Here is a 16,387-nt window from a genome sequence, read left to right as displayed (position 1 = left end):
GGCGCGTGAATCTACGGAGTGTGGAACAGGGCCTTGGATCTTGGGAGAGCGGAATGGGGCGTGAATCTAAGGAGTGTGGAACAGGGCCTTTAATTATAGGAGTGTGGAACAGGGCCTTGAATCTTGGGAGAGCGGAATGGCGCGTGAATCTACGGAGTGTGGAACAGGGCCTTGGATCTTGGAGAGAGACAGGGCTTGAATGGAGCCCTTGAATCTATGGAGTGTGGAACAGGGCCTTGAATTATAGGAGCTTGGAACAGGGCCTTGAATTAAAGGAGCATGGAATACGGCCTTGAATTAAAGGAGCGTGGAACAGGGCCTTGAATTAAAGGAGCGTGGAATACGGCCTTGAATTAAAGGAGCGTGGAACAGGGCCTTGAATTTAAGGAGCGTGGAACAGGGCCTTGAATTAAAGGAGGGTGGAACAGGGCCTTGAATCTTGGGAGTGAGGAACAGGGCCTTGAATTATAGGAGTGTGGAACAGGGCCTTGAATTATAGGAGCGTGGAACAGGGCCTTGAATTATAGGAGCGTGGAACAGGGCCTTGAATTAAAGGAGTGTGGAACAGGGCCTTGAGTCTTGGGAGAGTGGAACAGGGCCTTGAATTATAGGAGTGTGGAACAGGGCTTTGAGTTATAGGAGTGTGAAACAGGGCCTTGAATTAAAGGAGAGTGGAACAGGGCCTTGAGTCTAGGGAGAGTGGAACAGGGTCTGGAATCTTGGAAGAGTGGAACAGGGCCTTGAATTATAGGAGTGTGGAACAGGGCTTTGAATTATAGGAGTGTGGAACAGGGCCTTGAGTCTAGGGAGAGTGGAACAGGGCCTTGAGTCTAGGGAAAGTGGAACAGTGCTTTGAATTATAGGAGTTTTGAACAGGGCCTTGAATTAAAGGAGAGTGGAACTGGGCCTTGAATTATAGGAGTTTTGAACAGGGCTTTGAATTAAAGGAGAGTGGAACAGGGCCTTGAATTATAGGAGCGTGGAACAGGGCCTTGAAATATAGGAGTGTGGAACAGGGCCTTGAATTATAGGAGTGTGGAACAGGGCCTTGAATTATAGGAGCGTGGAACAGGGCCTTGAATTATAGGAGCGTGGAACAGGGCCTTGAATTAAAGGAGAGGGGAATAGGGCCTTGAGTCTAGGGTAAGTGGAACAGGGCCTTGAATTAAAGGAGAGGGGAATAGGGCCTTGAGTCTAGGGAAAGTGGAACAGTGCTTTGAGTCTTGGGAGAGTGGAACAGTGCTTTGAATTATAGGAGTGTGGAACAGGGCCTTGAATTATAGGAGCGTGGAACAGGGCCTTGAGTCTAGGGAAAGTGGAACAGGGCCTTGAGTCTTGGGAGAGTGGAACAGTGCTTTGAATTATAGGAGTTTTGAACAGGGCCTTGAATTAAAGGAGAGTGGAACAGGGCCTTGAATTATAGGAGGGTGGAACAGGGCTTTGAATTAAAGGAGAGTGGAACAGGGCCTTGAATTATAGGAGGGTGGAACAGGGCTTTGAATTAAAGGAGAGTGGAACAGGGCCTTGAATTATAGGAGCGTGGAACAGGGCCTTGAAATATAGGAGCGTGGAACAGGGCCTTGAATTATAGGAGCTGTGGAACAGGGCCTTGAATTATAGGAGCGTGGAACAGGGCCTTGAATGATAGGAGCGTGGAACAGGGCCTTGAATTATAGGAGCGTGGAACAGGGCCTTGAATTAAAGGAGTGTGGAACAGGGCCTTGAGTCTTGGGAGAGTGGAACAGGGCCTTGAATTATAGGAGTGTGGAACAGGGCCTTGAATTACAGGAGTGTGGAACAGGGCCTTGAATTAAAGGAGAGTGGAACAGGGCCTTGAGTCTAGGGAAAGTGGAACAGGGTCTGGAATCTTGGGAGAGAGGAACAGGGCCTTGAATTATAGGAGTGTGGAACAGGGCTTTGAATTATAGGAGTGTGGAACAGGGCCTTGAGTCTAGGGAGAGTGGAACAGGGCCTTGAGTCTAGGGAAAGTGGAACAGTGCTTTGAATTATAGGAGTGTGGAACAGGGCCTTGAATCAAAGGAGAGGGGAATAGGGCCTTGAGTCTAGGGTAAGTGGAACAGGGCCTTGAATTAAAGGAGAGGGGAATAGGGCCTTGAGTCTAGGGAAAGTGGAACAGTGCTTTGAGTCTTGAAAGAGTGGAACAGTGCTTTGAATTATAGGAGTGTGGAACAGGGCCTTGAATTATAGGAGCATGGAACAGGGCCTTGAGTCTAGGGAAAGTGGAACAGGGCCTTGAGTATTGGGAGAGTGGAACAGTGCTTTGAATTATAGGAGTTTTGAACAGGGCCTTGAATTAAAGGAGAGTGGAACAGGGCCTTGAATTATAGGAGTTTTGAACAGGGCTTTGAATTAAAGGAGAGTGGAATAGGGCCTTGAGTCTAGGGTAAGTGGAACAGGGCCTTGAATTAAAGGAGTGGGGAATAGGGCCTTGAGTCTAGGGAAAGTGGAACAGTGCTTTGAATTATAGGAGGGTGGAACAGGGCCTTGAATTATAGGAGTGTGGAACAGGGCCTTGAATTATAGGAGTGTGGAACACGGCCTTGAATTATAGGAGTGTGGAACAGGGCCTTGAATAATCGGAGAGTGGAATACGGCCTTGAATAATCGGAGAGTGGAATACGACCTTGAATAATCGGAGAGTGGAACAGGGCCTTGAAACATGGAAGAATGAGATGGGGCCCTGGGATAAGTCTGTAATACCAACCTGTGAGAAGACTGGGTCCTGAGAGGCGTCACTGAAGTCACGGAACATCTTGTTCACCTTCATGTATTTCTCAATGAAGTTCAACTTCTCTTCTGCTCTGCCTGAAAAACAAATAACACAATATGAAGTGAGTGTATCAACATGATCAACACACCATTAAGCTCTAGACACAAAACGTTTCAGATATTTCTATTTCCTTCTGTTACTCGATTTCTGGCACACAACACATGCCGTAACCATGTACATCAATAGCATGTGAATTATAAGTATTTTCTCAATCAACTAAAATGCAATAAGCCCTTGAAAAACAATGCTTCAAAGCTCATAATCTAAATTACACCTCATCTACATTTTAGTCACTTGTTCTGAGAAAAAAATATGAAAATGACACTATAAAAACACTGAAATAACTGAAAATGAAGATAACAGCCATAACTATTATTTGTTTGTAGTATAAAGGTCACATGCAACGCAAAACACAACCTTGCAGATTCTCATACCTTTCGGTATGGACTTATAAAGTTGAAAAATAACACGATGAAAAAAACCATGTTGATTGTGATAAGCAGCCTCTGTCACAGACAAAACTCAATGTCTGTTTTATTGACACCCATGTGTCTGCCTGCCTGTCTGCTAATAACAACATGTAATACACAACTTCAATCATTGATCACATGCAATTTGAACTTAACACCGATCGGGCTTATACACCATAAACAAAGAGCCGGCTGAGCGTGTCGGCAAATGAACCAGCCAATGAAAGATTTTGTTACACTTGAGTGTTCACCCACCCGCTCTGACTGGGTTCGGTATCCCGGGTGCTTCGATTCAAGGGTACAAAATATTGCACTTTTGATTTGCAATTATAAGCTTATAATTTTGTTTATCTGTGTTTTCATAATCAGCAATGCATATTATATGTCATGATAATTGTGAGTTAATTATGTTTGTTTTATTGGTTGCATGTGACCTTTAATGATGCACTCGGAAAAATTCCAGCTATATGGCAACAGTTTCTAAATAATCCAGTATTGACCAGACAATCCAGTGATCAACAGCATGAGTATTAATATACGCAATTGGTATACAATGAAATGTGTCAACCAAGTCAGCCAGCCTGACCAACCCATCTTGTTAATCATCTATTACGACAAGCATTGGTTACTGAAGACCAGTTCTAACCTGGACCTTCATGGGTACCATTGTACCACAACACCATGGATCATGGCTCTCTGAATCAATCACTGGATGTATTACTGACTGACTGACTGAGTTTGGTTTGACGCCGCTGTTAGCAATATTCCAGCAACATCATAGCGGGGGACACCAGAAATGGGCTTCACACATTGTACCCATGTGGGGATTCGAACCCGGGTCTTCGGCGTGACGAGCCAACACTTTAACCACTAGGCTACCCCACTGCCCCCACTGTATGTGTTAATGTATTTATGCGAACGCCCAGGACAAACTCCCACCTGTCTGTCGGAGATACACAATACTCATGGCGTCCACTGGGAAGTAGCCCACGGTGGCTCCGTACTCAGGACACATGTTGGAGATGGTAGCTCTGTCAGCGATAGACAGATCCGTCACTCCAGGGCCAAAGAATTCCACAAACTTTCCTACAACACCGATCTGACGTAAATGCTGAAAAGAAGAAAAAATGCACTGAGAAGAAGAATATGAAGGGTAAGTTGTCCTTTCTTTAAAAGACCCATTTTCCTGATTGCTTTGTGTTCAGCTGCAAAACCCTGACTCAGCAATATTTCAGCAATATTCCAGCCTTATGAGTCAGTGAGTATGGTTTTACGCCGCTTTTAGCAATATTCCAGCAATATCACGGAGGGGGACACCAGAAATGGTCTTCACACATTGTACCCATATGGGGAATTGAACCCGGACCTTCAGCGTGACGAGCGAACACTTTAACCACTAGGCTACCCCATCGCCCCTTCAGCCTTATGACAGTGGTCTGTAAATAACTGTTTCTGCACTTGGATCCTGTTAGACAAAGTGACCTCATCACTATGACCAAAACAAGCTAATGTTAAACAGTGGTATGTCCTTAGTGACCTTATTATAATGACCAGAGTGTTCAAGTTAGTGAGTGAATTTAGTTTTACGAAGCTTTTAACAATATTACAGTAATATCACACCAGAATGGGCTTAACACATTGTACTCATGTGGGGAATCGAACCTGGGTCGGGGGTTACTCCATCGAACCTATAGTGTTAAAACAAATTTGTGATGGTGAGTATGACAAGACAGAGTTACCTACCTTGGTGACGGTGGGTATGAATAGACAGAGTTACCTACCTTGGTGATGGTGAGAACGACATCTGTAGAGGTGACTAGAGGGTTGAGAGAGTGGTCTAGACAGAGTTACCTACCTTGGTGAGAGGTGACTAGAGGGTTGAGAGAGTGGTCTAGACAGAGTTACCTAGTGATGGTGAGAACAGAGTTTGACCGAGTGGTCTAGACAGAGTTACCTACCTTGGTGATGGTGAGAACGACATCGGTAGAGGTGACTAGAGGGTTGAGAGAGCCAGTTAGTTTGTATCCCACGACCTGCGGCAGCACCATGCTGATTGACTGGCCTAACATCACAGCTTCGGCCTCGATACCGCCAACACCTACACACACATGACATTATTATACAAGGCATAATACACACTGTGTTAAGTTTAGCATTTTTCAGAAATTTCTGATACCATCAAAACATCAGTCAATGTCAGGAGGAATTTATCTAGGATTCAAAATTAAGAGCTGTTTGCAAATAAATAGGTGGAAAAGCATATTTTTTCTTAAAGTCCAAATTTTCTAACATGTAGAAGTATCTAAACTTTTCATTCAATGCGAAAATGTAAAATTAAATATAAAAATCTCTTCTCGTTTAATATAAGTTGTATGCTTCTCTCGAGGGTAATACGGTCTGATGTATGCCTCTTTGTAACAGTGTCATCCCTTGCCTACCGGCTCGGGTGACACTGCTACAAAGAGGCGTACATCAGACCATATTACCCGAGGGAGAAGCATACAACGTATTTATCTTACCGCCATGTTAAATGTACAAAATATCATTTAACTTTATTTTAAAGATCACTACCAACTATATGACATGTAAACAAAATGGGGTCTGCCTCTCAACTGGATTTTTTATACCAGTGAAACATATTCTGACAAGCTTAACACTGCTATAAAAATGGTTAATTATGTTTAAGTTGAGTGTGCAAACGACTTAATGTATAAAATAGTTTAAATAAAGCAGTGAATGTCGGTAAAATAACTCTGTACAAAGTGAACACAAAAACAGCTGATCGAAAAGTTTTCGAACTCCGGCCACGGCATGCGTCCTATTATGACGCCATAATGATTGTTAGCGCTTCAGCTTCTCGGGGAGAGCTTGGCAGGGTACCATGGCAGCCTCCTGGGAGGTAAACTATTTTCGCCATTGACCAATGAAATTACAGTCACCCTCTGACAGTTTGGTTTTAGGGTTCACAATATTACAGCAACATCAATGGGCGGGGAAACACCAGAAATGGGCTTCACATTGACCAATGAAATTAAAGTACTTTACATGAAGGTAAGATAATAAAATATTATTATTTTCAGTTAAATGCAAGCCACCTCAACAAGATAATAGTAGTTAGTACAATTAGAGCCTGACCTGTTTAGAAGTTGAGGAATAATACGGAGGGTATGATGCTTTATAGATAACAACTTGTTTATTATATTGTGATGAGACGTTTCGGTATAGACTCTTATACCATAGTCAAGCAAGACAGATAATACTGATGGAAAGGTGCAAGTCATGTCACATGGTTTTACGCTGCGCACTCAGCGATATTCCAGCTATATGGCGGCGGTCTGTAAATAATCAAGTCTGGACCAGACAATCCAGTGATCAACAGCATGAGCATCGATCTGCGCAAATGGGAACAGATGACATGTGTCAACCAAGTCAGCGAGCCTGACCACCCGATCCCATTAGTCACCTCTTACGACAAGCATGGGTTACTGAAGATCAATTCTAACCTGGACCATCACAGGTAGGTTTAAGGAAGAAAATCGATAGAGAGTCTCACCCCATCCAACTACTCCGAGGCCGTTGATCATGGTGGTGTGGGAATCGGTGCCGACCACACTGTCAGGGTAGAGAACTCCGTCAGAGCTGAACACCACTCGGGCCAGATACTCCAGGTTGACTTGGTGGACAATGCCCGAGCCCGGGGGTACTATCAGCATGTTCTTCAATGCCTTGGCACCCCACTGCAGTCAGGGAGAGAGTGACAGAGATGAAGGAGTCAGTGAGTTTGGTAGTGAGTGAGTTTAGTTTTACACAGCTTTTAGGAATATTCCAGTAATATCACGGCAGGGGACACCAGAAATGGGCTTCACATACTATACGGGGGAGCCTAGTGGTTAAAGCATTTGCTCGTCACGCCGAAGACCAGGTTTCGATTCCCCACATGGGTACAATGTGTGAAGCTCATTTCTGGTGTCCCCCTCCGGCGATATTGCTGGAATATTGCTAAAAGCGGCGTAAATCCAAACTCACTCACTCACATACTATACCCTTGTGGGGAATCTAACCCAGGTCTTTGGCGTGACGGGCAAACGCTTTAGCCACTAGGCTAACCATCAACCTATAGTGAGTGAGTAGTTTTATGCCGCTTTTAGCAATATTCCAGCAATATCGTGGCAGGGGACACCAGAAATGGGCTTCACATATTGTACTCATGTGGGGAATCAAACCAGCAGACATTTTAACCACTATGCTACCCGTACAGTGAGGAGAGAATGCAAGATAGAGAGTGTGGTGTTGTTCTGTTGGGTGTGAGAGACGAGTGCTGTGTCAGTGGGAGAAGGAGTGACATATACAATGACAGAGTGAGAGGCAGAGAGTGCTGTATCTGTCAATTGTGAGTAGGCTTGTTGGTTTGGTATTCTTTTAATTATGAGTAAGAGAATGACAAGAGTGAGTGAGGGAGAGGTTTATCAGGTGAATGTGTGAATGAGTGACCAGGAGAGTGAGTGAATGAGTGACCAGGAGAGTGAGTGAATGAGTGAGTGACCAGGTGAGTGAGTGAATGAGTGATGAGTGACCAGGTGAGGGAGTGAGGAGGAGTGAGTGAGTGACCAGGTGAGTGAAGTGACCAGGATGAGTGAATGACCAGGTGAGTGAGTGAATGAGTGACCAGGAGAGTGAGTGAGTGGAGTGAATGAGTGACCAGGTGAGGGAGTGCCCAGGTGAGGGAGTGACTGAGTGAGTGAATGACCAGGAGAGGAAGTGAATGACCAGGAGAGGACTGACTGACTGACTGACTGAGTTTAGTTTTACGCCGCTTTTAGCAATATTCCAGCAATATCACGGCGGGGGACACCAGAAATGGGCTTAACACATTGTGCCCATGTGGGAAATCGAACCCAGGTCTTTGGCGTGACGAGCCAGGAGTGACCACTGGACGGAGCACCGAACCTCTGGACAGTGAATCACCCAGGAGGGGGAAGTGAATGACCAGTGAGGGAGGAAGGTGAGTGACCAGGTGAGTGAAATGAGTGACCAGGTGAGGGAGTGAATGAGTGACCAGGTGAGTGAGTGAATGAGTGACCAGGTGAGTGAGTGAATGAGTGACCAGGTGAGTGAGTGAGTGGAGTGAATGAGTGACCAGGTGAGTGAGTGAATGAGTGACCAGGTGAGGGAGTGAATGAGTGACCAGGTGAGGAGTGACCAAGTGAGTGACCAGGTGAGAGTGGTGAGTGAGTGAAGGTGAGGTGAGTGGAGTGACCAGGTGAGTGAGTGAATGAGTGACCAGGTGAGTGAGTGAATGAGTGACCAGGTGAGTGAGTGAATGAGTGACCAGGTGAGTGAATGAGTGACCAGGTGAGTGAGTGACCAGGTGGAGGAAGTGAATGAGTGACCAGGTGAGTGGTGAATGACCAGGTGGAATGAGTGACCAGGTGAGTGAAGTGAGTGACCAGGTGGGGAGTGGAGGTGAGTGACCAGGTGAGTGAATGAGTGACCAGGTGAGTGAATGAGTGACCAGGTGAGTGAATGACCAGGTGAGTGAGTGAGGAATGAGTGACCAGGTGAGGTGTGAGTGAGTGACCAGGTGAGTGAGTGAATGGAGTGACCAGGTGGAGTGAGTGAGTGACCAGGTGAGTGAGTGAGTGGAGTGACCAGGTGAGTGAATGGAGTGACCAGGTGAGGAGGAGTGAATGAGTGACCAGGTGAGGAGTGGTGACCAGGAAGTGAGTGACCAGGTGAGGGTGAGTGGAGAATGACCAGGTGAGTGAGTGAGGTGACCAGGTGGAGTGAATGACCAGGTGGAGTGAAGTGAATGACCAGGTGAGTGGAGTGAGTGACCAGGAGTGAATGAGGTGAGGAGTGAGTCAGGTGAGGGAATGGGTGAGGGAGAGTGAGAGTGAATGGGTGACCAGGTGGGGCAGTGATGACCGAGCAAATGAGGGAGTGGGTTTGAGAGTGTGGCTGATTAAGTGAGGGAGGTTTCAGTGCATGAGCGAAGGAGCAACAGTGGGCGAGTGAGTGAAGTGAGAAAGTAAGAAAGTCAATGAGTGAGTTAGGTTTGTTACTGGATAAATTTAAAAGAGGTGAGGTGAGGTGAGGTGAGGTGAAATGGGGTTTAACGTCATACTTAAGAATATTTCATGATGCGAATATAAGAATATTGACAACGTGCATGCGTGTGTGTATGTATGGCTGCTTGTACTAGCCTAGATTTAAGCTGTTTTTAAATAGTGCCAGCTCACTGAGATACCATGCCGCAGTGAAGCATGAATACCCCACTCAGACACATTATACTAACTCCGAGCCGACCAGTCCTTGTTGTACCCATTAATGCCGAGCGCCAGGCAGGGACCAACAAGTACCATATTTTAACGTCTTTTGGTATGATGCAGCTGGGAATCGAACCCGCGACCTTCCGCTCTAACCACAAAGGAGGTAAAAGTTAAAAGAGACAAATGAGTGAGTGAGTGAGTGAGTGAGTGAGTGAGTGAGTGAGTGAGTGAGTGAGTGAGTGAGTGAGTGAGTGAGTGAGTGAGTGAGTGAGTGAGTGAGTGAGTGAGTGAGTGGGCGTTAGAAATTAACGTCGGTTCTTAGGCCCGAAGCCGACTGAAAACCACTCGGACCCACAGCTCTTGTTTTCTGCAGGCCTTATAGCTGACTGCTTTTTACTCCCAATAACTAAGAGTATTATTTCCATATTAATATAGTGGGCCTACACATTCTGATCAGGACCCACAACCTTTTATGGTTCTGGGTGCTTAGGGCCTGCAGCTTTTCAGGGTTAAGGGCAAACACTGGTAGATTCACACATTGCTCTAATGCGGGGAACTGGACCAGGTGGTTCTACCAGTCACACACAGAGTCACACTCTCGGACACAGTTTCAGAAATACATACCTTCAAGAAGAGAAACCTTTCTTTATTTCTCTCAAACTCCAGTTTTTCATTCTCCTCCAAAGCATCAGCACTGAAATAAGACAGGGTTACCTTGACGACATATCCCGACTACCGGAACAATCACAATGAGCAAAGGTCAACCTCTTACAAAACTGTAACCTATACCAAACACATACCAAACACAGTTATGGCCTACAAAAGATCACATAAACAGGTTCAAAGGGCTTTCCATGAGCCAAACAGATACACCAAGAAAGTCTCAACCTTAGTTACATCCCTGAAGCAAAAGAAAACTTGTATAGAGAGTTGGGCAGCCTCGATATTAATCGATATCATTACCTAAAAATCAATCGATTATCGATAATTATTGGAGAGGCCAAATTAAAAAAATGTGGTACCGATTACACGTCTTCAAAATTTAGGGTAGGTAGGTAGGATTTTTTTTTAAACATTTTTTTTTAGAAGTAAAGTACACACTAATAACACATTTCTCAGTGAGGTGAGTGAGTTTAGTTTTACGCTGCACTCAGCAATATCCCAGCTATATGGCGGCGGTCTGTAAATAATCGAAGTCTGGACCAGACAATCCAGTGATCAACAGCATGAGCATCGATCTGTGCAATCATTTCTCAGAGTATAATTGTTTATTCAATCAAGGTTTTGGCCATCATCGACTTTCTCTATCAGAAAGACTGATGTCCGTCAGTGCCTGGAAACAACAATGGTATCTAATAGCTTATTTCATTTATACCGCTTAAAAGAATTAAGGCCGGCACCAGAATTCAAGGGTCGGTCCGGTAATCGGAACCACAAAAAAATTTTAGGCCAGAAGTAACTTTGACCAAAAATATCTGTAAGAAATGAATATATTTCACATCACTGGTGAGTGGCGACATGTTTTAGCATGGATTATAAACAAAACAACAAATATAATTTAGAAGCAGACCACGAATAAAATTTAAAATTGCATATTGTGTGAGAATATTGAAATTGTTTTCTATCACTAAATTTAGAGCACGATATCATCGATAACACAATTTTCGTATCAATTATCATTAATAATTTTCCAATCAACGGTATTTACGATTATAGATCATTTTAGCCAGCCCTTGTAGAGAGTTCATCTTTCTATCGTCATGGTTACACGGCCCAAATATTCCCAATGAATCTTTGAACCCAGTATATCAATACACATAATGACGCAATTAATGTTATTATTTTTCTTTTTTAATAATTCAAGAAGTGATACAATTTAGTTTAATTCCTTAACAGTAACATATCTGCTTTCCAAAGTCTTCTGAAAACATCAGCCAACTTTTGATTCATTGTTCAACAAATAATTAATATTACTTCCTTTTCTTAAAAAGATGTTTAAAAACTTTTAAATAAAGTCGAGTTTACAACATATAGAAATGCATTACAACACACAAGGCGAAAAAACAGATGGAATAGCATCCCAAATAAGGTTTTATAGGGTTAGTATATTTAGGAATATTTATAAAAAAACAGCAAAATGCAACACGATGCAAAAAAACATGTAATCTTCTTTACAGGTCCTGTTTTCTGTAAAACATAAGTCCCCTGTTCAGTCATTAAGTATTTAAAATGTGACATCTTAAAAAGTGGGCAGGAGCTGGCTTGAGGCGAGGTCATCAGTTTTGGGGTCAGGGGACCCTTAAAGCTTCATCATTTACATAATGGAGGAGAAAAAGGGACCTTTTCATTTCCATCCTAAAACACTGGTTCTCTTGTATAATACCTGACCAACAGGTTCAGTACCGACATCAATGGATGTCAGGCCATGGGCAGATAACTCTTCATCATCTTGGAAAAAAGACCCTATCTCCATACTATAATGACAAACAAGCATTGTCACTAAGGTGACATAATCCCCCGCCACAAATTATCAAATCAAACTTCTAAAGTAATGAAAGTTTAAGTTAAATGTCCACAAAAACATGACCAGTCAACCTCTCTTGATATCTTGCTCTTTAGGTGTTCAAACACACATATATTTTCAAGACTGACTTTGACCTTGACATGAATGTCATAGTGTATGAAATATGCAAATATAGTACTAAAGAAATTGCTTTTTGAAAAACATTTAAGGGGAGTCTTCAAAGTCTTTGAAGAAAATCCAGTGAACAGTTCTTGAAATATCTTGCTGACAATTCACCAAAATTGACTGGGGCCTGCGCCTTCCCTAGATACAGCTTTGTATTGAATATGAAGAAAATCCAGAGAACGGTTCTTGAGATAGCTTAACATGCAGGTAAAACGTTAAAGTCCCCTTGTGACCTTGAAATGAAGGTCAAGGTCACCAAACCTGACTTGGACCTTTCTTATGTACCAATTATGAAAAGAATCTAGAGAACGGTTCTTAAGATATTCCAATTCGTGCGTATGTACGGACGGACGGAGCCTAATACTATATCCCCTGCTTCGCACTAAACGCGCGGCGGGGATAATAATCTGTAGCATGCCGAAGGAAGCGAGTAGGGAGTAATGTGTCAAGCAAGTTTTAGCAACATTTCAAGCAATAGCAGTGCGGGGGACACTAGAAACAGCTTCACACATTGTAACAATATTGGGAATCGAACTTGGGTCTTCGCCATGACAAGGGAACACTTTAACCACAAGGGTACCCCAACACCCAAGACAGTAAGTGGGCTATATGGAGTGAGTGAGTGAGTGAGTGAGAAATAGCGAGTGAGTGAGTTATAGAATAAACATCATGTTTCCAATCACATGATGCTGTAAACAGACATAAAATCAAATTAAACTAAATAAATTAGACATTGTGTATGAAGTTACTGACAGTTGAGACAGTGAGTGAGTGAGTGAGTGAGTGAGTTTAGTTTTATGCCGCTTTTAGCAATATTCCAGCAATATCCAGAAATGGGTTTCACAGAGTTTTCATCATGAGACAACTGACACAATATCTGCCTAATTATTAAACAATATCACACAATACATAAAGAGATTTGTGTTTAATTTAAGCAACATGTTACTTCACAAGGATATTTTGGTTGACAATGACGTCTTGCTTATTGCACAGACAGGTGTTTCAATGAAGATTCTTACACTGTGATCCAGCTTGAATCTTATAATTGATGATTGGTTTATTGCAAACGATCAATCATCGAAAAATAATTGGTTAGCGTCATTTATTAAATTTTCCTGTTATGTTTGTTAATGCAAAAAAATAATAAATAAAAAGTGTAGTTCTCTGGTTCTTTTTCAAATTGCACAATATGAATTTGCAAATTTCACATCTTTAAAGGATGACTAGTATGTTAGGAACACAAATTTCCTGGAGTCTTTAAGATAAATTCAATCCTGACTTGGAATGAGCTTGTAGTGCTAATGAAATGGAAATTTGCTGACAGGCAAAACTAACCTTGGGGAAAATATTGTTAATGCAAATAAGTGTTCCAAAATTGTTTGTGTTCGATTATGAGAAAACAAGATCGATTGCTTGGTCGTTTAGTCACTGCACCAATCTTTGATTATTTCAATTAATCGGACCACCATTACAAGGAATGTGAAGCATATATTCATAGATGTGATAAGCAGCAGATTAAGAAACACGACAAGTAATTGATAACAAGTGGTACATGTTGGGACGAAGAAACTGGACACTAAGAACAACAACTAGCACAAGTCATGATGCCAAACAATGTAAACAGATTGATTGGATGCTAGTGCCGATCGTTTGATAAACTCATTGTAGGTCGATCGAATGTAATACCCTAGATTTTTCTGAAGGCAAGAACCTGTGAATATCCAGGTTAGAATTGATCCAGGGATCGATTCAGACAGCCATGATCAATGACGCTGTGGTATGATGACTATATTCTGTCTATATGACAGTGGCCTGAATACAATTGAGTCAGGACCAAACAATTTAGTGATCAATTCAGACAGCCATGATCCATGACGTGAAGATCTGGGTTAGAGTTGATCTTTAGTAACCCATGCTTGTCATAAGAGCTGTCTAACGGGATTGGGTGTTCAGGCTCGCTGACTTGATTTGACACATGTTGTCATATCCCAATCCAGACCGAAGCTCTTGATCACTGGTTTGATTGGTTCAGATCGCCACCATATAGTTGAAACATTGCTGAGTGTCGCGTAAAACCCAAGTCACTCAGACACTGAAGGTAAGAATTAAATGATGACAACACCTGTTAAGTTCCACCAAACAGCAAACCAAACAACCCATTCTGGATTTGAACCCACACTCTATAAGTGGGCCACATAATCGGATGGGACTAAACCCAAAAAAAAAAGTACGAGAATCTCTACTTGACTGAGAATGTGTAATCCAAAATTTAACACAAAGCATAGTAGACACAGGCTAGATACTTTTAACAAGTGATTATTATATATATACAGCACCACTAAGCACTAATTGACTGACAATAGAGACTACACAAGCTCAGTATTAATTATTATTACATACACAAACTAACAAGGTTAAGAGTGCAGAAAATATAGAATTAGCGTAATGTGCACTTATTCAGGCAGTAATAAAATCTAAAGCTAAAACTGACAAAAAAGGACATACACGAAGCAGTACAATTCCAAAAGCATTGTGGGGGAAAATTTTAAAAAATTAGGCAATGTTGTTTAAAAATGTAAAATTAAACCAACCCGCTGGTTTTGTGCCCGTGAAACGGACATACAGAATCTAAAACAGGAATCCCTGAAGATGAGCATATGCTGCAAGAGGTTGACCTTGACCCTGGGTTTGAACTTTGAACTGGTGTGACCCCGCCTCCCAGGGTTAGGTGAATATTGGAGACGACTGAAAATAAATGCTACTGCTAAAAATAATTAACGCTATTTCATTACATAAATTCTTGAAAGTGTTGCTCCAGATAAAATAGATAGTAAGTGAATGTTTGGTGGGTGACGGAATGACAGTTTGAGTGAGTCTGATTTAACAGTTTTGTTCAGTATTCTGGTCGTGTCATGGCATGTCAGCCTAAAGCCTGTGTCAGACATTTGCAACTTTGGTAAAACCCACAGGTGCTGACAAAACCTAAAACACTGAGAGAAACCAGGAATAGTTCCCACGACAACAGGTTTCTGGTGCAGCTTAGACTACTGGGCCCCGTTTCACAAAGCGATCATAGCGCTACGACAGTCGAAGTCTATGTTAAACTATGGGGGTTACAATCAACTTAGCGCTACGATCACTTTGAGGAACGGGGCTATTAATGCCACTGTGAATGGTTTTAAAGTTTTCAGCATTATTACACACCCATTTAATCTTAAGATAACAATACAACTTTGGCAATATGGCCAGCTTAGGTGAATTTCTGTATTGCACGGCCAGCTTGAACGTCACTAACTTTCTGAAACATCTGAAAGATGTCTAAAAAGTCTCAAAAAACAATAACATATCTTTGAAACATTATAGTTATGAAATGGAAGTTGTTTTGTGTTGAACATTTTTCTGTGTTGTTTCTTTCAAGATTGGAACACGGCATTTGATTGATAACGTTAGACAGAGGAATGTTATCTCATGCATACATGTGTGATACGTCCCTATCGCCGAGCAATACACAGGTCATGGTAACCTCAATGTGGAAGTTTCAGTAGTGACATTTAGAGTTAGATTAAAATGGTCTGTGTCCTTAAACTGACTGACTGAGTTTGGTTTTACGCCGCTTTTAGCAATATTCCAGCAACATCACGACGGGGACACCAGAAATGGGCTTCACACATTGTACTCATGTTGGGATTCGAACCAGGATCTTCGGCGTGACGAGCCAACACTTTAACCACTAGGCTACCCCACCACCACCTGTGTCCTTAAAAGGGTATGCAATAAATATGAAATGTCACACTAATGTGTTTAGATCTTATGTATGGAACAAGAAGAGGGAAACAAACTGAAGAACAATTTGTTTTTTTCAAACTATGGCATCTTCTTGTTCAATACAAAATGTCCAAATGCACGAGTATGATGATCTATATATATATGTTTCTGTTATATCACAGAAGACTGCATGAGTCTGGATTACCAGAACCAGTGGTTGAAGGAAAGATCAAAATTTCATGTCGTGATTTGGGCACTGTGGCAACCAGCCAGGTTACAATTGTTAAAAACACTCTGTGCTTAGACTCTAATAGGTCCATGTTAAGGTATGGAAGTTATGATCACGTCAGCCATGCTTTGTACAACAGCTCCCTTGTGATAAATCTTGAACACCCAATGGTCA

The 16,387-nt window shown here is 42.5% G+C and overlaps 1 protein-coding gene across 1 annotated transcript in view; it reads right to left on the bottom strand.

Moving 5' to 3' along the window:
• LOC124265373 (cytoplasmic aconitate hydratase-like) overlaps positions 1-16,387 on the bottom strand; it is a 55,163-nt gene that overhangs the window by 18,851 nt on the left and 19,925 nt on the right. Inside the window, 7 exon segments of the mRNA XM_046700148.1 lie at positions 2,726-2,826; positions 4,201-4,372; positions 5,220-5,359; positions 6,815-6,998; positions 10,155-10,224; positions 14,811-14,905; positions 14,907-14,964. Coding sequence (XP_046556104.1) covers positions 2,726-2,826; positions 4,201-4,372; positions 5,220-5,359; positions 6,815-6,998; positions 10,155-10,224; positions 14,811-14,905; positions 14,907-14,964 — 820 coding nt within the window.

Source organism: Haliotis rubra, unplaced genomic scaffold, assembly GCF_003918875.1.
Source record: "Haliotis rubra isolate DU_JTF1 unplaced genomic scaffold, ASM391887v1 Scf976, whole genome shotgun sequence".
Classification (NCBI taxonomy): domain Eukaryota; kingdom Metazoa; phylum Mollusca; class Gastropoda; order Lepetellida; family Haliotidae; genus Haliotis; species Haliotis rubra.
This window is presented reverse-complemented; position numbering and strand designations above follow the sequence as displayed.